Consider the following 22,645-nt stretch of genomic DNA (forward strand, 5'->3'; position numbering starts at 1 on the left):
TACAGCAAAGTGATAATTCTGAAAAAGCTATTCATATATTGTGATACCATTCCATCATGGCAGAGGCTGTGCATGTGTGTGAGCAATAGCAATCCTACAAAATTGTTGAGTTCAATTCCTTAGTGTTGGAGACCTACGAGGGAATCGCCTGTAATACAACTATGTGTAAAGCTCAGCTCAGCATGTTAAGGCACTTGCATAAGCAGCTGACCATATTTGGTTGGTTTTAACCATGTCACTGTAGATACCCTGAAAGGAATGGTTGCTCTGGATGTTTAAAATCTGCTCAAATCCCATGAGAAGCTGCTCACCCAAACAACTTATTACATGTCCATGCATTTACATTACAGGATGCTTTATGTACGAAAAAGGTCTTGAAATAAGGCACATTTGTGTTCTTACCTACAATCTGCCACCCTGCTGCGAAGTTTTACTAGAATAAATTTGATTTAGCATAAATTTTAAATTCTTCTACAGCCCAAAATTATTCCTATCCAAGTAAACAAAATGTGGCTACTAGAGCAGGGCCTTGTTCTCAGGTATGGTACAAAATAAGCTACACTTCAATGGTTTTCTAAGAAATAGATGACCAAGACAGATGTTCAGTTGTAAACTTATAACTACTGGAGGGGAAGAGAAGAAAAATATACAGGTGAGAAATCTAAAATGTTTTATAGGAAGCCTGACACTTAGGGGTTGATCAATTTCATTTGGCTTGGGTCACTGATCATTTCCTTCACCCCATCGTCATATTTCAGTGTAATTATTTTGAAAACAAAAAAGAAGCAATGAAAACTATTCTTGGAAAAATGTGAAACAAGCTGCCTATGTCTATATTTAAGAGCCACATAAACCCCCTCTGTCCCTAAAGGCCAGTGTATTCTCAGTTTGGGTTACAGAACCATTGCTTTGGTTTGCAAAAAAATAAAAAATGTTGGGGTTGGTATAGCACTTGCTGTTTTGTTCACAGTGGGCTTATTAATGTGTTTTTTTTTACATGTTTACAGCTTAAAAAAGAACTAGCCAGGCTTAGTCCTCTTGCATAAACAACACAAGAACATGAATGGGTATGTGTCTGCAGATGAAAGAAGGGAAGAGTGAAGATTTGTCGAACATTTCCAATCTCAACTTAACTGATGTTTATTTTCACCTCTAAAATTATCAAGTAGCAAAACCACCAACATTCCTCCAGGGGTATGAAATAAAGCAGCTGCTGTCCCTCCATGTCCTGTGTACTTGATTGTTACTTGATGGAACAGGCACTGGTAGAGTTCCAGGTCAAGTTTAGCACCGGAAAGGATTGCCAAAGCTGGCTTTGACAAAAGCAAACAATGTGTGCTCAGGTATTAATACAACCAGGTTTTATTTAAGTTCTCTCTTCTTTTTTATTACCCCCATACTAGCAAGAGTTCCGAGGGAATTTAAAGTTCTGTAAACATTAACTACCCCCTTCCCCCCTTTGTAAGTTTACAAAGCAAAGGAGATCAGGAGACCAGATCTGCGACAGCACCTAGCCTCACTGAGCTACCAGATCCAAAAACTATATACAAATCTGCAGCTGTCTCTGTAAGAGTTACTGTACACGTTGGGGGTGGGGGAAAGGGGTAAGAGAGAAGAAAATCAAAAGAAATAAAATCTAAATTAATCTGCTCTGGAGCAACTTCAGTTGTCTTCTTCAGGCGATGATGGCAGACCAAGGTCTTCATACAGCAGCGCAACTTCCGTGGGCACATTGCAGCCCTGTGCAAGTGGGAGCGTGGAGAGTGGGGGTTTAGAACTAAGTGCAATGGCCACTTCAGACTTTTTAACATTCTGGGGTAAGGAATGAAGAAGGTGGATTACATAAATATATAAGCACAATGGATTGGAAGTAATGGGAGAGTGTACTATATAGTAAAAACCAGCACACCTCGCTTTATCCCCCTCCATGTGATTTTTATAAAAAGACTCTGCCAATGCTCAGATTCCTTGCCTCATTTATTTCACTTTCAAGACGACAGCTCCCTGTTCCTTGGCGTTAATGCTGCTGCAGAACTTACAAAACTCTGAACCACCATCACGTGTGACCAGATGAAATCTGGCTAGGTTTCAGGTTCCAAAGGTAGTGTCAACTCCCACAAAAAAACCAACTGGTGAAGATACATATGGTAAAGATCCTATGCGTCTCTGAAACGAGACAAATTCACAGCAGAAGGGTCCAAAATAACTGGCCCAATCACTTTGGAGGAAGTATAATTAAAGGAGAAAATCAGCCTGAAGGAAAAGATGTGTGCTTCCTCCCACAATTTGAGTCCCCAATTGTTCAGGAAGGCTGGAGTGTGCTGAAGCATGAACTCCAGCATCTTTGACATCACTACCCAATGAAGACAGACTTGAACTCCTCCAAATTCAATGTGCTGAAGAAGGCCTGGCAGGAATGTGCATTGCCAAACCAATCCAAGCTGAATGCTGCCCACCACCACCATTCCCTGCTGTTGCCAGTTCTAGTTATGAATGCACTTCCTGGTTGGGAAGGCATCTTTTGCCCTGATGGAGCATGGAAGTCAGTATCTGCGTGGCATTTTGGTTCTGAATTACATCTGTTAACCATGAGCTCTCCACTATGATTGCACCAGTTAAATGTGACGAGAATGACAAGAGAAGGAAAGGAAGCTACCATATGTAGACCTCCAAATGGCTTTACAAATAGCTTGGGAGAAGAAATCACAGCACCGTGATCTGCACTCGGCCTCATATATAAATCTTCTTTCCCACCTATCCAGAAGAGAGAACCAGAGGCTGATAAAAATGAAGGTGGTTGTGCAATCCTGGGCAGAAAAGGGCTTGGTTGAGGCTAGAAATAGCAGCCTGAGATGATTTGATTCTGTGATCCATTTGCAAGGCAAAGATGACTGCTGCAGCAGATAGAAAAGACTCTGTCCAGCAGTGGAGAATGCATGGTTAACAGGACACAGGAAAAGCCAGACGAGTTGCATATACTCAGTAGTCATCCAAAGTCTCTATTTCTCCCATGTTGAGCCGCTCTGAAGAGGCATTGACAGAGAAACCTGCAAAACAAGACAGACAGATTTCTTAGTGCACAGATGCGTACAGCTTATTCCCAGATCTTACATGTCTTCATAAAGTAATCCATATATATTAAAGACAATATTGAAGGCAGCACCCGCCATCAACCCAGCTATTTTTTCTAGTGCTTTCAGCTCCTGCTTTAAGGATATTTACACAATAAAAGCATGAGTGAGTAATCTTCCCAATAAACCCCCAAGTTATACACAAATATTGAAGAAATTTTCATCTTTTATAAATCTGCTAATCATTTCCTAGCAATTTGAGAAACAAGAGAGAAACGAGCAAAGGGGAGGGCTAGTAATCAAGACTAAAATAGACTGACAGGCACACACAAAACCTTCAGCGCTTATTAGCCTGTCTTCCCCCCACATATCTGAGTGTGAATAGAACTAACTAATGATGGGGCAAGCAGAGGTAAGAGCTGGAATGGTGATGTCCAGGCAACACCTAAATCTGGCTACAGCTCCAAGAGGGGAAGAAAGAACCCAGCAGCCATCCCTGATTCTGGAATCTTAGCTTTTATTTTCTCCTTCTGACTCTTGCCCCATTTATTTAATGTACCACAAAACTTGCCTAACAAGCTGGGATCTGCTCGAACCATTTTTTGTTTCTTCTTCTTTTTACCACTCTGCACTGCCTCAAAGTTGGATTGCTGGTTGTTGCTCTGATTAGTCTGAAAGACCGAATGCAGTGAACTGTGGTTCATCCCCCACACAGAATCCTGGAACACAAATAAATAACGTATTACAAGCTGGAATCATGCCTTGTGCACTCAGTAAGAGTAGAAAAATAACAATGATCCACTGTCCCAATCATAGGCAGTAGACCAGTAACATTTCTGTTTAGCACACTCACTGATATCTCTGTTAATTACCTGAACACACCCTCACTCTCATACCCCTATTCTACGTTACTTACAGAAGATTTTAAGGTCAGCTGCACATACAACACAATAGCTGTCTAATAAGCAAGGGGTGAGAAATCTTCTCTCTATGAAGGGCCTTGTCACAAGCCCCTTGGAGATGTCTTTAGAGGGAGTGGTCTGATGGGGAATGGAAAGAGATTGGGAATCTGGTGCAGTCTGACCCTGGGGGTGGACCCAGTGGATTGAGAAGTGGTGATGAGGACCCAGGAGATCCAAGTGGGTTGGCAGGAGAACGCCCCACTTCAGTGCCACTGGACACTCCAATGTAGAGTCTTGGCTGGTTGATGAGGGCTCTGGCACCACTGAAGAGTCATCCCTTTCAGGGGCAGTGAAGAGCAACATATTTGATGGTGAATTGGCTCAATCATCTCTGTTTCCATAAACCAAGAACATGGAGACAACTGTGCTGGCACAAACAGACTTCACACGTTCAGCCCACTTGGAGGACTGCTTGCTTGCTTGCTTGCCCATTCCCAGCCTTGGTACATTGATCACACAAATGAAGGTACCTGCCCTGCTCTTCAGAAGGAGAGTTCAGGGGCATCTCAGTTGTTGGGTCTTAGTTTAAGTCTAACCATGTGTCTAGAACTCTGCTGTGCTTCCTGCCTTTGCAACTTATGTTTGGACACTGTATTGAAGTTTGGAATAAAGCCTTTAATTCCAACAACCGAGTGGAGTTTCAGCATTGCATCTCTCTCTCTCTGCCATGCCACCTCACCCCTCACTCCATCCCATCCCACGTTCCCTGTACCGCCCTCCCTGCTCTATGCTACACTTGTTTACTAGGCAGTAAGTTTAATTGACCATAAGGGGACTTGCTTTCAAATAAATATGCTTAGGACTGCATTGTATATAAACATTAAGGCCACAATCCTAGGCAAGTAAGCTTGTCTAGGAGTGCACTGTCATAGGGATAGAGTTTTTGTCCTGATGATTAGATAGTTGTTGTTTCTGAGGTGGTTGCCTAACATTTTGAAGTGGCCATCTGGAGCATCTGTCTGCCCTGAGAGACTGAATTTAGGTTTCACTGGAGGGATCCAAAAAGAAGAGCTAATAGCTTCTTAGCAGCCTGTTTTGTCATTCAGCCAATGCCACTTGTTTTTCTCAGGAACACTTGAGGGCAGCTTACCTCAGCCAAACAACATGCCCCCTCCCCCGCAAATTTTTGCCCAGCCTACCATGCCTAGGGAAAATCCTGCCATTTCTGGAGTTTCCCCCAACTCAGTGATCTCTCTCTCTCTCTCTCTCTCTCTCTCTCTCTCCACCCCCCATCCCTTGCTTTGAATCATGCTTCCAGCCAGGTACTCAGAATAGCTCCCTTCATCAGAATTCCTGGGATTCTAAAATTCAGGTCAGAACATGGGAGGGACTGGAAGAAGAAATCTATTCAGTCAAGTTGCAGTGAGAGAGAAGAGAGCATGTGAGAAAGAGACAAGAGTCACAGTGATAGTACACATGGCAATCTCTCAACAGGAGTGTCCAGAGCATTTCATGCAAGGGCATTTTGTATTTTAGGATGCATCCAGTCTATGAGCCAGGAGTTCCCTGCCCCAGTTGTAAGCCATTCCATAGTCAAGCTTGTCCTTGTTTCAAAACAGATTGCTAAACTCTACATCAACCAGACAGACAGATCTGTTTTCTCCAGTAATCACAGAAATTCACTTGCAAATATTCTCCAAAGACAGAAGCACGAACCTGTTGCTGCCGCTGTTGGTTGGCTTTTTGTTTGGCACGGCGCTCAAGAAACTGCTTGGCAAATTCCTTGGCTTCAGGGGTATCTCCAAGGTAGGCTCTGATGTAATCATGGACCTCGTATGGAGATTCTACTTCCTTCAAGAAGGACACAAACGTGGGAACTGCAGCCGGAAAGGAAGACAAATCACGAGATACTTACAAAGCCTATAGGTGCATAAGCAAAAAATTAAATAAATCCAGAGCTTTTCAATATCATACATTTCCTTACAAACTTTATGTAATACGGTATTATCTTTACCTGCAAGAAAACAGAGAGCCCTTTCTCCTTATTCACTGAGATATGGGATGAATTAATTTCCTCACTAAGACAACAGTCTCTGCTGGATTCCTAATGATCATTTCCTATTTAATCTAACTTTTTAGCAATGGTGTATGCCTTATGGTACAACTTAACAGGAAAGAAAATATTAACTTTAGCATCAGCCCTGATCTGTGTAAAATCAGGAATTTTAAATATTTCCCAAGAATACTGGGGATACCAAACCTTTTGCAATTGCCCCATCTTCCTTAATGCTTCTAAATACAATTTTGGACAATGTGCAGTAATGCATCACATGATAATGTGCAGCTATGATGCAGTTTCTCAATGTGTTAGACTGAAACTTTCACACTCCTTTTTCACTGCTTACCATCCAAGTTGTTGGCTGTGTTGAGTGCATGAAGCATTTGTTCACACCATTGAGTGAATCCATCCTGGGCTTTATTAACCCCCTGGAACAGCTTTAGCAACTTTTCTTCTTCTTCCACCTTCTTATTCTGCCTGCTTGTAACACCTATAGATTTACTAAGACAGGCAAAAGGGCAGTGTGTGAGGAAGAGACACAGGTTACCAGGAAAAAACAGGCAAAGTATACAAGACTAGAAAATTCAAGCAGCTTCACAAACATTTCTGCCTTCTGTCAAAATCACAAATCTGAAAGTATACTGAGATGGGAGCCAACAGAAAACAGAAGGAATGGAACCGTAAGAAATCCTGGCTGCACTGATACAGCACACTGCAGGGTTTGGTGGCAAGGTTCCATCAACAAGACTCCAGATGTTTTGGGTGACAATTCCCATCTGTCCCAATCAGCAAGGCCAATGGTCAGGGATGGTGTAGCCAAGATATCTGGAGGGCACAAGGTTGGCAAAGACTATAGCAGAATGATTTAGAGGGCCTGCAACAGGCCTGAGCCTCTACAATGAACTGAAGGGAAGCTCACTGCATCCCAGTTCCTACCTGACGCTAGCATTGCTCTTGTTTTTATTGGTTGCGTTACGAGGTCCAACTTCTTTGACTGCATCGTCCCAGAATCCCATGTTTGAGTTTTTTGTATCAGCATTGCTCCAAATGCTGCTGACAAGGTCTGATGCCCACTGGCTGCTAGGATTCGTGTTTAGAGAGCCCCATACTGAATTGCCAATGCTGGTGTGCAGATTAGAATGTTGCTGGAACAACAGTAATGGAGATACTGTTTATTATCACCAATAGAGGAAAAGCGATACAAATAAAGTTTTGACTTCAACAAGATGATGGTGATGATGATGATTATTATTATTATTAGCAGGAGCTGTACTCACTGTAGTGCTGCTGCGGGACCTGCTTTGCTGTTGCTGGTGCTGCTGCTGTTGCTGCTTCTGCATCTGCCTTGCCTCCTCCTGCTGTATCTCCAAGAGGGATTTTGTAGTACCGGCAGGTTTGGCAACATTTCCCCAGCCAGACAGTTTTTGTTGCTGTTGCTGCTGTTGCTGTTGCTGCTGGAGGGCTTTCATTAGTTCACGCTGCTGACGCCTTTGCTGGAAAACAGTCAATGCAGGACATTCCAGTTCTTAAATGCGTACTTGATTATCTTCTACTGTTTTCCACACATTTTCCTCAAAGCTGGATGAATCTGAATAGGTATGTGTTTCACTGAGGGTACTGAAATTTGCCTCAGACACACTGATCAAAGTCTCTGGTCTTGGAAAGTGCACCTGGACACAAATACTTTCATATTCTGCTTGTCTTCCAGTCAAGCAAACATTACTCATAGAACAAATTATTTTTCTACCCACCCCCTCATTTTTAAATTCCTAACTAAAACTAGATGGGCAATGAATCTAATTTGAGGCTTTACATTTAAAGAGAATCAGTAGAATTAGCATTTATATTAAACACGATTCTATGTCTTTAACACTGTATCATTAAACCAGGCAAATTTTCAAAAAAAGAAAAAAGAAAAAGGCTAGCTCTTTCAGTCTTGGTAATCTAAGACTATGATAATATTTGGTCAATTATAACTTGGGTTTATTAAAATGAGACATGTGGAAGCTTTTTGCCTGCTTATGCTCTCCTTCTTCTTCCTTTGTAGCACACAGGAGTTATACTCAGAAAATATTCAATTAAGCACAATTTCTGCTTCATCACTGGGAAATCACAGTTACCAGGTTCAAAACCAACTAGGATTTTAACAATGCTTTGAAGCTGGCTTCAGAGCCTGCCTTGTTCTAAAACTGGTAACTGTAGTTTCCCAGCTCAGATGATACAGGAAACTATGCTTAATTGGCAACTTCAAGGTTTAACTGCTGTGTTCCATGAAGGGAGATGAGAATGAGCTGTGTAAAGCCCCCTAGGTATCTTGGGTTAAGCTTATTAAGTGTTTAGAAATTGTCACAGTGACTCCTAGCAGTGACAAGCCACAACTGCACACAAATGAGCAAGCCAGGGGCTGTCTAAAGGCAGAAAGTAGTGGGAGGTCACCAGATGAATATATCTTTCACAATGGGTGAAAGAATATGTCTTTCATAACGGTGTAATGGCAAGGAAATTTGACTATTCTATTTCAGCAGCAACCTAAAGCCTCTTTTCCAAACTATGAATTTTACCTCTTCTCGAAGCTGCCGCTCTCTCTCTTCTTCAAGCTTCTGGATTTCTGCTAATGATAACGTCGTTTGGGACTGACATGCCCTAGAATTTGATTGCTGACCCCATGTTGAAGAAGAAGGGAGCTGGGAGGAAAGACATACAAGAAACAGCACTTAAATTTTCTTAATGGAAAGAGTGAACACATCAGGATATATGCTGAATCGGCCACTCAAAAACATGCAAACAGTTGTTATTGTCTGCCACAAAAGCTGCTAATATGCCACAATCTTTATTTTGTCTCCTTGTACTGTAGAAGTGCAACCTTTTCCTGCCAGGTGTGTACCCAACCTCCAATTAATCTTTATAGTACCAACAATAGTCATAATTTCCACAGCAATATAATAGTAAGATTCAAGCACCTGACTGTGCTGTGAATGAAATGGGAATTATTCAAAGGAAAGGAAATGAAGCAAAGAAAACAGCTGAGGGAAGAAGGCAGTAGTAGCATGGAGAAACAATGAAAAATGCATTTTAAAAAGTCTGATGCAGAGACCCATGCGATTCAAAACCAACAGCTTCAGCCTCCATTTTTATACAGCTCATCCTCCCGGGACCTGTGTACATGGTACTGACTTCATTTTATCTTCACACCAACCTGGTGAAACAGATTAGACTGGCCCAAGTTTATCCAGTGAGTTTCATGACAGTGTGATGATTTGAATCCAGGTTTCTCTACTCCCAGTTTTATGCTCTAAATCAGGAACGGAGAACCTTTTTACCCAATGAACCAGAACATTATTTTCCCCACCCCTGCTGGTCAACTCTGGCAGCGGGACAAGGGGCATCCACCTTTAAATCATCTGGTGCCATTATGATGTCAAGTCACTGATAGCTGAGTTGTCTTCCAGTCAGTGGACAACCAGCAACACTCCTGCTAATGGTTTCAGTGAATGAGCTGAGATATAAAAATTCAGGCAGTTGCTAAGGTACCCCAGACCTAAGTTGTTTGGGGCTTGTAAATTAACAAAAGGACCTTAAACCTGGCTCAGTAGTAGATGGGCAGCTAATGCAGATGTTTTAACAACGGTGTCACATGTTGTGGGCTATGTGCCCCCACCAACAGTCTGGCCACTGCATTCTATACCAGTTGAACCTTCTGGAGCATGACCAAGGGCAGTCCCACATAGAGAGCATTGCAGTACAGTGGTACCTTGGGTTACATACGCTTCAGGTTACAGTCTCCACTAACCCAGAAATAGTACCTTGGGTTAAGAACTTTGTTTCAGGATGAGAACAGAAATCGTGCTCCGGCGGCACAGCAGCAGCAGGAGGCCCCATTAGCTAAAGTGGTGCTTCAGGTTAAGAACAGTTTCAGGTTAAGTACGGACCTCCGGAACGAATTAAGTTCTTAAGCCGAGGTACCACTGTAATCCAGCCTCAAGAATGCAACATGGACTACAGTAGTCAGGCTATCCTTGGTGAAGGATAGTTCCAGGTAGCACTCTGGAAGGCTTTAGCTTAAAAATGAGGCATTACTCAGGATATGTGCACCTATATACATTTTTGGTAGGGTGGCAAGTTGCGCCTCATTGTACTTTCTCAGATCTATAGTTATGGACAGAAATGCACACCCTGAGCAGGGGGTGGGGCAGGGATTATGATATGTGTCAAGGAAATCTTAATTTTTCTGTAAATTAGAGAGATTTGCATATCTATGCTACTTTCATGTTTTAGTTATTATTTATTATTAATTTCAACAACTTAAATATCACTTAGCACTGTAATATCCAAGCAGTGTACAATGAGGTACACTGAGCAGTAAAGAGATGAGGTACACTGAGCAGTAAAGAGATAACCTGGACAAACTGGGATGCCACTGATTGAAGTTAGAGCTGCCCATCTCCTGCTTCTGGTGCCCAATTCCAAGAGCGTTAAAAGGCAGGTTCTGGCAATGGTCATGTAAATTTCAGCACAGCTAACAGAGAGCTTCTCTGCTGGCTTGGGCTGTGAGCCTAACTTGTGAGAGTGGATTTGTGGCAATGAGAAAAAGAGTAACATTACGAAGAATCAGTACCTTCATCTGTGCAAGTTGCTGCTGCTGTTGCTGCTGCTGCAATCGGCGCAAAGCCTCCTGCTGCTGCTGCCTCTGCCTCATAATTTCTTTCTGGCGTTGGAGTTCCAGCTCTTTACGTTTTCGTTCTTCCTCTTCATGCCTCTGTCGGGCTGCTTCTTCTTCCATGCGCAGCCGGTTTTCTTCTAGCTGACGCTTTGCCTCTGCTTCTTCACGTGCCCATTTGGCAGCCTCCTCTTCCTTCCCAGAACAGAAAAAAAACATGCAGAGTCTCTAAAGTGGACTAACCTAGATTAAAATGCTTCCTTTTTGTTTGTTTCAAGATACATAGGATTGCAAAGAATCATTTGCTTCTAAGAATGCAACCTGTGCTAGAACACAACAATCTGATAAAATATAGCTTCAGAAAATGCCCCAGAGCAGCCATGAAAGCTCTTATTACACTCCTTGTGTGACTTTGTTTCAGAAATCCGTAACTTTAAGTATTTTTATCAGTTTTCAATTGGTAGAGTCTTAAACAAAATGAAAGGTCCCTCTGCATTGTTTGATCTAATAATGGCTCATTCACTTATGCATTATCACTTGATGTAGTCAACAAGTGAGCATACATGTGCGAACCAGCCTCTGATTCTTGCAGGTCTTAACTGCAAAAGATTTCCCTTCTTTTCACCTGTTTACGAAGCAACTCTTCTCGCTGTAGTCTTTCTTCCTCTTCTCTTCTCCTCTCTTCCAGTCTTCTAAGTGCTTCCTCTTGTTGTTGCCGTTCTTCCTCTTCCCGCTGCCGTCTTAGTGCAATTTCTTGTTCCCTCTGGCGCCTTAGGGCTTCTTCCTGCACACAGATATATATATATAAAAAGAAATTAGCTAAAAGTGTGGGTGTGCATTTAAATTCTTATTCATGGTATGCTGGATAGTAAGGGTCCCCTGACCTGGCTGCTCTGATTCTGACCTGAAGCCAGAGGTCTTTTAAATGAAATGACCGCAGTTGGGAATGCGTAGGGACAGGGGTGACTTCACTTTGGGGGCGCAAGTCAGCAGTGGGCAGGGTCATCCTCTTTTCTCACTCTTTCTTCCTGCTCTCCAAATTAATACCCTACCCAGAGATTACCAAAAATCAAATTTTCCTTTTCCTGAAATTATCACCCAAGTGCTCAAAATTCAATTTAGTCCTCCCCCAAATTAACATCCCACCCCAAGAATACTTCTGCCTTCCTGGAAGGCAAGACTGGGGCTGCTGGTGATGTGTGTTCTTGCTCTGGAGGCTGTTCATCAGGCCATAAGCCTAGAGCAGACACATGCTTGGTTGCTAAGGATAAACAGACAGAGTCCTTAAACAGTCTTTTCCCAGGTGTCTCCCCCAAGTCACAAAAGTGTTCTAACACAAAAAGTGGCAATCTGCCTCCTGTTGATGTAGGCAACTTAGAAGTAATAGGGTCCCTTCAAGGGAAAAACAGACTTTTGATAAGCCTTGCCCTTGGCAGTAGCCAGGGGATGGTGCTGAAGAATGCAGACCATGGAGTTGCTGCCATGGCAAGAGGCCCCTTTACCGGCTCTCTTCCTGGAGTGTAAGGCTTGGGGGGGTGTCATGTCCTGCATTGCAGGGGTTAGACTAGATGACCCTTGGCTCCCTTCCAACTCTACAATTCTATGAGGAAGAGCTCCTGGAACATAACATAGACCATACTTCCCCCACCTGTCCTAAATAAAATTCTTATTTGTTTATGTCTTTTCTTTATTATGGGCAATTTCTGCACGTCCTTCAAATAGATCCCCAGGGTGGCTTCCAAAAAATAAACATGTATAATTGAGCTGAAAAACTGAACACACATTGGACTTAAAACTTTTCCAACTTCCTTCACATGAACTGAGAAAATGTGTTCTCTTAAAGATACTGAAATAGTAATTTATGTATTTGAGATGTCACCTGCTTTCTGCGTGCTAGCTCCTCCTCCTCTCTTCTTTTTCTTTCTTCTTCTTGTCTCCTGATCAGCTCTTCCTGTTGCCTCCGTAGCTCCTCCTGTCTTTTCCGCTCTTCTTCTTCTCTTTTGGCCCTCAGTTCTGCTTCTCTCCTCTCCTGCTCTAGCTGAATTAAAGAAGTAACAGTAGAAGTAAAGACCTCTTCAACTAGCACATTATTCCTGCTAGTTACAATCACCCTCATCAGCGTCCTCTTCTACAGCTACCAGTTTGATTGGTCTTCCCTAAACTGTGTCCTTGTTTTTTTTATTAAAAAAGCCCAATTAAGAATTAGTAAGTTGTGTCCCAATTACACTAAATCAGTACAGTATAAGGCAATTACACTAAATCAGTATAAGGAATGTCACAGTTACTCAGAAAATAAATGAAATGAAATGAAAAGCTGCAACTGGAACGGTTTCTACTGTTTCTTACCTTAGCAGTTTTGGCTTTTTCAAGCTGCTGCAACTGTTCTAGAGCTGGTCCCTGAGCTGTAGTGTCGATTGGGAGATCCCAGACACTGCTTCCTTCCCAGACTGCAAAAAGGGGGGGAAATGTAGGCTATTAAGGCTAGCCAAGAAGCTAGCAATTCTGTGCACCCAGGCAAATTCACTGGTAATTAAAAAATATCACATGCACTATATGTTTTGATCGTTAAGACGGTTAAATGACCTCTTTTGTGTACCTTTGGTTTTCCCTTTTTTAGGAAGTAGAGGGGGAGGAAGCCTTCTAAGGATGTGTAGCTAGGCATAAATTAAGGAGGTAGAAATGAGGCTGCTGACAGAAAGAATGAGAATGAAGAGACTACCACTGAGGTACCTCTAAGATACAGCTTTTGTCTTTTATCTGCTTTATACTTGTATCTGTACCTCTCAAAACAGCAGCAGCCCAAATCATGGTTTGTGGGCTTTGATCCAGGAGCCGACCATAGTTTTCTCAAGATGTAGTTTCAGATCCTGGTTTGGAAATTATTCACAAACCATGGTTTGTAAGCGACATTCATTTGGATGTCATTTCAGGGCAGTTTGTTTTGTGTCTGAATGTAAAGGTAAAGGTACCCCTGCCCGTACAGGCCAGTCGTGACCGACTCTAAGGTTGCACGCTCATCTCGCTCAAGAGGCCGGGAGCCGGCGCTGTCCGAAGACACTTCCGGGTCACGTGGCCAGCGTGACGAAGGTGCAACTGGCGAGCCAGCACCAGTGCTGCACACGGAAACGCCGTTTACCTTCCCGCTATAAAGCGGTACCTATTTATCTACTTGCAGTTAGGGGTGCTTTTGAACTGCTAGGTGGGCAGGAGCTGGGACCGAACGACGGGAGCTCACCCCACCGCGGGGATTCGAACCGCCGACCTTACGATCAGCAAGTCCTAGGCACTGAGGTTTTACCCACAGCGCCACCCGCGTCCCAGACCCGTGTCTGAAGGTAGTCAATATCAAAACACTGTTTCATACCTGTAGCTTGTGGGGCTGCTGACTGAAGCTCCCAAATTGAGCCAGTGTCTGGCACTGACACAGACCTTGTTACAGGTGTCACCATGTTCTGCTCAGCTTTCCTGGAATATAAAGAGGAAGATTCAACATGCTACATCAAAAAGCTAGTTCTACTTAGAGATCACAGGGGTGTTTTCTTTTTATTTTAAAATACAATGCTTCTCTTTTTTTCTCCTCCTTCTTCAGAACCAGTATTAAAGTGATATTAGGGCATAACTTCCTGACAATTCCAACACTGCTGAGCAAAATCCAGAACTCTTGAGATGCACGAAACTGTTCTTTAATATTGACCAGAATTTGAATGAATTTTTTTGCTCTGGTCAATTAACAGAATAGGCTTCAATGAAAACAAATATGAGATGATGACAAATACAACCAACATAAATGGACAAAGTGACAATGGATCTATTTCACAGTCTTAGTGACACTGACTTGAAGCGATTTTGAACAGGCATAAACAGAGTGCTATATATTCAACAACCACTATCATGAGTAGACTCTATAGGGGCCACTTTATACATTATATTCAGTATAATATTACATGCCCTTTTAATAAAGTGAAGTATGAACATGACAGTTATGTGCATGCAAACATTTCCAAAGACATTTTCTCAGGAAACCATTCATGGTGGGTGGGTACTTTGAAAGTTTACTTTCAAAGTACTGGATTCACTACTGCATAATGTGTGAAAATGGCCCTGAAACTTGCATTCTTACCTCATTTTAAGTGCCTGGAACTGTTGCAAAAGGAGAGCCAGCTGCTGCTGCTGCTGTGATGAGAGAGCTGCTTTTTGCTGCTGTGCCATTACCTGGGCATACTGTTGTCTGGAAAAGAGAATGGGGAAAAGTTCACTCTACTTAGTTACAGAATGACTATAAAAACCCAGAAGAGAAAAGAGCTGCTAGTTCATACCACAACTGATATTCAAACACATCAGTGCAAACCAGCACCCACCCACCAAAAATAAGAAATTTTAAAACTGTCATTTGAAGTGGCTATTCAAAACAGCGACACACAACATTTACCTAAATTTTAGATTGGATTCTAACTATCCCTTTGTCGTATAGGATTCCCCCTTTGCATGGAAAGTTTTCACTGAATGGAGGATCATGATGGTGGAAAAGGAGTTTACTGGAGCCAACTCTCTCTACCCCACAAGCCCTCCAGGGGACACATGGGAATGGAGGGGGAAAGGGAAATAAGTGAATGTCACTTTCTCCCTTCCGCTGGCAGGAGCATCCCATGAGCAAGTCTGCTCATGAAAAACTCCTGCCAGCAGAAGAGAACTCAGGTTCCAAGCCTTTTATTTAAGCACTAGGCTGGCAGTCTTAAGCAACCAGGAGTTGCAGGCAGGCTGGAGGAAGAGGAATAAAGTGCTCCATCCCTTCTCTGTGCCCAGAATAGAAACCAAATAGGCTATTAACAGAGGAACACCAAAATGGAAGCCCTCTACCCTGGATACTGTGGACCACAACTCCCACCAGTTCAGCCAATGGTCAGGGATGATGAGAGCGGTAATCCAGGACCAGGTTGGCTAGCCCTGACCTATAAAAAAACAAGACCCTATATTCTCAACTCCTAGCCCACATACTTGCAGTAGACATACTGCTGTCCACAGAACCAGAAAGTAATGACTGGTGTTGGGTAACTGTGGCAAAGAGCAACTTGAATCAAGAGCTGCCACCATCTGCCGAAGCTTGTCTTTATCATAGCCACCACTTTTCCACTGTTCCTCACACTTTCTTGCTCACTCCCTGTCCTGACCATCACGGGCAGCATGTGCCCTATACTAGCAGGATGATGCAAAACAAACCAAACTATCTAGGATAATTTTTGTGAGCCTACTTACTCCTCTTCCTTGTTACCCTGAGGGAGACTCTAGGTAAGCAGACTGACTGCTGTAGATAAGGAGAAGCAACAATAAGTGAGCTGGCGGAATTGCTGCTGGGTAGTTAGTCCTCCTTCTGCTAGGTGATGGGGCATATGCCATCAGCAGGGAAGAGGACTTTGGATGGAGTGGGTGGTGGCAGCTGTGGCTGTTCCTCCTCCTCCTGTCACCACTCAGGGGGAGGTATGTGGCTGGGCAGTGAGGAGAAGGAAGAGCTGCCATGTACACGGATGTCTTGCAGTCCACTTAGTATGAAAAAGTGGACTACCCTGCTCTAGATCATTTAAACAAAGCAAAATGGCCATTGACAAATATTTATATAGACCAGGGGATGCTAACTTGTGGTGCTTCAAATGCTGTTCCAACTCCCATCAACCCCAGTCAGCATGTGCAATGATCAGGGATGAAGGGAATTATAGTCCAACATCTGGAGGGCCAAAGGTTAGCCACCCCTGATATAAACTTACTGTAACAAAAATTGCTGGTACTGGAGGTGCTGCATTTGGTACATGGCTGTGTATTCCTGTTGTCTAGTCAGTCGTTCCTGGTCCAACTCTCCCTGTGGTTGTAAACAAATTGATAGCTTAACTTGCATCAAATGTTAGGATTCATGAGCATATGCACAACTCTGATTACAGTGACCTACAACATTATGGTTACGAAATACCTTTTATATTAAAAGTTATTAAATGGAACAAAATTTTTACAGATTACTGTGTTTAGTAAAAAAGTATAAAGGATTGTGTGAAGTGGAAAATAAAGGGGTGTATATAGTTAAACTGTGTCTAGGGACCATTCCTTGGCAAAGGAAACTGGAGCAAATATCCCCAGTGCATAAGATACATGCTCCTCTACCTCAAGGAAGGCCCTATGCTTTCCTACTTCACCTCTCTCAAATATGAAGAAAGAGGGAGAAGCTGTGTGCCACATGCTAAATCAAGCCACAGCGGCAGAAGCAAGGCAGGCTTGTTAGTGTGTGTGCTCCAATCCTTTGGGGTTCCTTTTACTGTCTCACAGCAGAGTTACCCAGAAAGTCTTCCTGTGTCTTCACAGCAGCAGCAGTCCAGCTCTCTACCGGTGAATGCCCGTGAAGGAATAAACACCTCACCCATTCAGTTCTTCTTCAAAGTATTTATTTATATTACAAGTTGCATAACTTTATATCACTACTGGTCTACATAAATAAAACAGAACAATATACAGAGATTTCAATTCTCTCTGCTCCCTGCAGCAATCCAGCTAGAGAGACAGGTTCACAGACTCTTATAGACAAAGGCAGACACTGAATCTCTCTTCCCCCAGACTGGCCTAGATATAGACACCTGTTCCAGGGGAGAATTCTCGCTGCTAAGCAGAATTGGTTCAAGGACAAATCTGATTCAAAGATCGTTTCAGGTTTACCTTTGGACTACACCAACAAGGCTGGAGTCAGGAGGACCACAACTAGTAACATGCTTGAAAAAAGGAGTAAGGGTCAGGGGCCTCAGTAGGAGCTACCTTTTACTGATTGTGGCTTAATTTCCTTCTGCAATTTGCTATGCATAGAAAGCAGTTCAGCCAGATCCAACTGAAGCAGCATTCAAAGGCTTTTAGGTAGGTGAACCAGTAGCAATGAGGGCATTTGCTATTTCACTGCTAGGTACAGTAAGCACTTTCCCCTTCCTGTATGGAAAGCCCGTCCTATTGCGGCTCAGAGTATATGTTCAACATACAGGCAGTCTCTCTAAAGGTCATTGCTGCTCTGTGCCTGGTAGCACAAAAGCACACAAACCCCTAAAACTGGCATCTCTTAACTTTCTAATTTAAAGTTAACTGCTTTACACATTGTCATATTTACCAAATGCAGAGGTGGTGCTGGACCGGGAGTGAAAGGAACCCTGCCCCACATTTTCATGATGTCTCCAAGTGGCTGGAAGCTCTCATCACATGCTCTTTTCACCAACAATGACATTGTGAAATACCCGGCCTGGAACCACTCTGTCATCTCTTGGTTACTGAATGGACCTGCAAAATCATCAAGGGATGAAATCCATGAAGACAAGAGTGAAACCTCTACTGAGTGTTGCACCCAACAGTCACAGCCCATATAGAGCCTGGTATCTGGGGGACTGCTCTAAGTATGTGCCGTATGTGTCTTGATCTTACTTATACAGCTAGACATTTTCTGATGCCACCCTAAGTACATAGGCAGTGTATTGTAATTTCCCTTAATATTCCAGTGAAATAAAATAAACATAATACTAGACTAGTTTATATCTTAAGAGGAATTCCAATTTACATACCAAGCAAATACTTTCATAAAATTAAATCTTTGTTTAGAAAATGCCTTTGGGGCTCTTCAGTTACAAGAATATCTATGCAAAAAATGCAAATACCAATAAAAGGAGGAGGATTTGGGATCCCTGACTTAGAATTGTATCACCAAGCATATTTACTGTCAGGTATACAATTCTGGAGACCCATAACTGAAAACAACTGTCCAAATTGGGCTTCTTTGGAATATTCCTATGTAGCACCTTTAAAAAGATGGGTAGCACTTGGGTCTAAATACATTAATACTCAAGATGCTATTGAAACAATAAGATTAGTTTGAATGATATGGAACCACATGTCCAGAAAATATAAATTTGACCTTTTCTTCCACAACAAATGACTTTGTGGGGAAACATGTCTTTAAAAATTGGGAAAGAAATAGTTGTATGGAAGAGGTGGATGAATTTGGGTATATTAACGTTCGAACAGCTGATAAACGAAGAGGATGAATTTTATACATATTCTGTCTTAAGAGACAAATACAGATTACCTACAAATGCTCAATGGCAATATCTGCAGATAAAAAACTTGCTAACCACCATCTACGGACCAGCAGCTTTTACAGCCAGAGAGACCCCAGAGATATTGAAGCAAGTGATTAATTCTTACACAACAAAAAACCCGGCCATCAACATATATAAATATATGTCACTACCAAACCAATTTGATATACAGGTACTGAGGGAGAAATGGAAAAAAGAATTAGAGATCTCAACTTCGACCCCACAGTGGGAATCTGTGTTAAGTGCTATAACAAGGGTGTCTATGGACCTTAAACTGAGGCTCAAAAAACAAAAAATAATATTTAGAATATACTGGACCCCATTACGTTTGTTTAAAAAAGGGCTATCTAAGGTATCTAACTGTTGGAGATGCAACAGGGATAATGCTTCTCTAAAACATGTTTTTTCATTGTCCTATACTGAAAGATTTTTGACAGAAGGTAACTGAAACTATCAACAGAACTATGTGGAACAACCTTACATTTACAGAGCAAAATATCCCTTTGAATTATATACCCAGCACATAGAACCTTACAAAGGGACAATATGAGTGGGTTCTCCATGCCCTTAACACAGCAAAAAGACTAAGACTGATGAATTAGAAAAATAAAAATGTGGCTCCCTTCTATGATTGGATGGAAGACTTATACAAACTCGCAACATATGAACAACTTGCATATAAATGCAGACTTGCCATGGACAGATTCAATTATATTTGGAATCCATTCTTACAAATATTGTAATAGGTTAATATCTGATGGAGTGCAATAACAACTTTGTAAAGTATACAGTATACATGGATTTCCCCCCCCCCCCTTTACATTGCCTTCTAGATGGGTGGTGTTTCTTTTTCTTTTATTTATGTCTCACCCTTTTTTAGTGCACATATAACTAAAAAACAACAACATTCCAGTGAAATAAAAATAGAAAGCGGAAAGGATGAAAGCTTACCCTGAATTTCTCCCTGTGGATCTTTGTAGAACCACTTTTGCATGGCCTCATGGAGTAATGGTACTGAAGTACCCTTTACTCTCTGCTCCTGAAGTTTGGCTGCTAGCCTTTCATCATCCAGGGCACTGTCCTGCAAATATGCCACCATTTTTTCTGCTTGCTGCAGAAAGGGGGGGGACACATTAAGAATGACTGAGGTTACTACTGCCAGGTTACACAACGTCAGTGGAATAAGGTGAAATTCAGCAGAAAGCCTTATGAATAATACCATCATGGTTGGTGGACTCAGATACAAAGGAATGAAAAAGTAAGTTTAAATAATTATGCAAAAAGATAATAAAGCTTGGTGGAACTGCTTGCCAGGAAGCAAGTCTTATTATCTGGTAAGCAGCAAGGATGGTCAGCTTCCGGAAACAGCAGAGGACATTTTCGTTCCAACAGGCTTTCCCAGATTGATAAATGAGTCTTTATCACAAGTGTCTGCTTGTTGGGGTTTTAGTCTTGTTTGAAATGTCTCTGTTGCTTTTGTGTTTAACTGCTTTTCATTATTTTACGTGTAAATCACCTTGAGATGGTGGTTAATAGATTAATTGTAATAATTGTAATGATGTCTGTATACATTGTGGTTGGAATTTTACAAGAAATTATTGGTCTTTGGAAATTCAAGTTTCTTGCAACATGTTTAAGCAACATTCAAACTACTGGAAAACAAAGAATTGTTTCTGGAGTCATTTTCAGAATCTGTGTTCAGAGTCTTTTTCAGTCTGCATTTTCACTCATTTTTTATTTGCCATTTTTACACTGAGGGGCTCTCAGCAGACAGGGAAGGGTTCTGAAGATGATCATGTGTACATATCAATGCTTTACCCTTAAAACGTATGTGACTGACATGGAAAAGGATTGGCCCTCTGTTCATGTGTATTTTGAAGGGGGGAATACAGTGTGTGTATATTTTGTACTTGAGTATCAGCAGCATGAGGCGACTCTCATATTCTCTACTGCATGAATGAAGTCAGGTGATTATCTATTTATATTAATGTCGGTGTGTGTGTCCATTTTTCAATTTGATTCACTTAGTACTCACAAAGTTAACCTACTGGAGTTGCATACCAGACAAATATACAAGATAGATTCAACATAATTTTGGAAAACAGGACTTCCCCTTCTTTAATTAACAAAAATATTAATTTTCCATTTTTGTTTGAGGAGGAGATGGCAGGAACATACAGGTTGAAACTGTTTTAATGAAAATTAAGTTGACTATCTGAAGTATTGTCAAACTGCAAAATATGTTTCATTTTTGCCCATTAATACATCAATATAGTTTTGCCCATTTTCATGATCAAGTGGCAGGAAAACATTGTAAAAGCAATTAGTTGCCAGTCCTGCCCAAAACTAGTTTTCCTCTGCAGTTGCCAACTGTTGGTCTATGTGAGGGGTGTGCTAGTCTATAGTTGACTAGGTACATTAGCTCTAGGTTGCATCTTCAACTCCTGTCTCCACCTTAGGTGCATAAGCACTGCTGACTTGTAAAGGCTATTGCTATGATATTCTCAGCAACTGGTCTGAATCCCAAAGCTTTCGCCCACAATCACCTGAATCAGGTAGCTGCATTTACATGGTAAGTGTACAAAAGAATGTTTTCTTTCAGCCCTTGAAGCACAATAACAAAAAACAAACAAACCAGAATTCACGAAGATGCTTTACCTGTTCTAAATGTTTGAGGCCCTCTTCGTCATCAGGGTCAGCAGGAATATTACCCATCCCTGGAGCAGCTGTGACTGATGTCTGAACAGGCCTTAAGGCAGGAATTGGATTTGACTCTGGAGGAGGAAGATGAACAAGGGAAGCTGCATCTGGAGAAATCTGTGGTAAAGGCTGGACAGCAGAAATTGGATCTGGGGGTGGGGAAGAATGGACATTATATTCCTTTAAAGGCCCTTCTTTCTACCAGAACTGTTATTATGTGATAAAATGTATAATCAGACAATAAGCAAGCTGGCATGCTTTCAACAATGCTTAAGCAATATATGAATGATCAGTTCATCCTTTCCATCTTGCTTTGTCACTACAGTCATTTATTTATTTATTTGCATACTTTGCATATACATTATACCAAACCTGAAATATGATTACCTTCTCTGTTGGGCACTTTGGCTGATGGGATATCCTCCATTTGGTTTTCTTTATCTTCTCTTTTTTCTATTACTTCTGGAACACAGTCTTCCCTTCTTTCAAGCAGGCTTGTAGGTAATGGCTCCTGTGACTGGGATTTTGGTGGAGTACCTGACCTGGTGGATGGTGAAGATTCTTTGACTGTTTCTTCTGTTACTTCTGAAATGATTGGTAACTTTATTTAACTGAGCTGGAAGGTAGAAGCAAAATTTAAAGGATAGACTTGAGAAATCCTTCTTACCTGCTGCTGCTGTATGCTCCGTCTTAACACTTTCCCTTCCGTGTGTCTTATCTACTTCTTTGGCTTCTTCATTGTGACTTCCTTCTGAATCAGACCTATCTTCCCCTTCCTCCACAGGACGGAAATCCATTTCCTGTTCCTCAGGAATTGGTTCCTTTTGAACCTTCTAAGGAAAACACACATGCAAACAACAAACTTTATACTACTGGTTATAAATAATACCGTTAATATTATGACAAGTTCACAGAAAGTTTCTCACTTTTAAGGAGAGGAATGCCCCAGAGGAGTCAAAAGTCCCCATTTCTTCTTCTGCATCTTCTAAGCACCATTCAGGAAGGCTATCCCTATCATCATCCATACTGCCACTGCCACATCGCACTCTTCGATAACCCCGCTCATCATCCCGGTCTCGGAAGTCAAATTCAAACCTTCGCCGTCGCTCCATCTGTTCTCTCCAGCCTGCAGAACGAGGGCCGTCTAA

The 22,645-nt window shown here is 42.0% G+C and overlaps 1 protein-coding gene across 1 annotated transcript in view; it reads right to left on the reverse strand.

The window, feature by feature from the left end:
- Positions 1-1,346: 1,346 nt before the first annotated feature.
- The window catches only part of GIGYF2 (GRB10 interacting GYF protein 2), a 73,068-nt gene continuing 51,769 nt past the window's right edge, over positions 1,347-22,645 (reverse strand). Inside the window, exons 9-28 of the mRNA XM_083505645.1 lie at positions 22,424-22,641; positions 22,165-22,330; positions 21,885-22,082; positions 21,456-21,646; positions 19,749-19,908; positions 17,819-17,985; positions 16,449-16,540; positions 14,810-14,917; positions 14,054-14,154; positions 13,036-13,136; positions 12,569-12,727; positions 11,315-11,473; positions 10,648-10,884; positions 8,594-8,716; positions 7,310-7,525; positions 6,969-7,177; positions 6,379-6,533; positions 5,690-5,850; positions 3,643-3,790; positions 1,347-3,047 (exon numbers count right to left, since the gene is read on the reverse strand). Of these exons, the coding sequence (XP_083361771.1) occupies positions 2,980-3,047; positions 3,643-3,790; positions 5,690-5,850; positions 6,379-6,533; positions 6,969-7,177; positions 7,310-7,525; positions 8,594-8,716; positions 10,648-10,884; positions 11,315-11,473; positions 12,569-12,727; positions 13,036-13,136; positions 14,054-14,154; positions 14,810-14,917; positions 16,449-16,540; positions 17,819-17,985; positions 19,749-19,908; positions 21,456-21,646; positions 21,885-22,082; positions 22,165-22,330; positions 22,424-22,641 (3,137 nt within the window). The 3' untranslated portion in view covers positions 1,347-2,979. The remainder of the gene's footprint in view (positions 3,048-3,642; positions 3,791-5,689; positions 5,851-6,378; positions 6,534-6,968; positions 7,178-7,309; positions 7,526-8,593; positions 8,717-10,647; positions 10,885-11,314; positions 11,474-12,568; positions 12,728-13,035; positions 13,137-14,053; positions 14,155-14,809; positions 14,918-16,448; positions 16,541-17,818; positions 17,986-19,748; positions 19,909-21,455; positions 21,647-21,884; positions 22,083-22,164; positions 22,331-22,423; positions 22,642-22,645) is intronic.

Source organism: Podarcis liolepis (assembly GCF_965112155.1).
Source record: "Podarcis liolepis genome assembly, chromosome: 5".
In the NCBI taxonomy this organism is placed as follows: domain Eukaryota; kingdom Metazoa; phylum Chordata; class Lepidosauria; order Squamata; family Lacertidae; genus Podarcis; species Podarcis liolepis.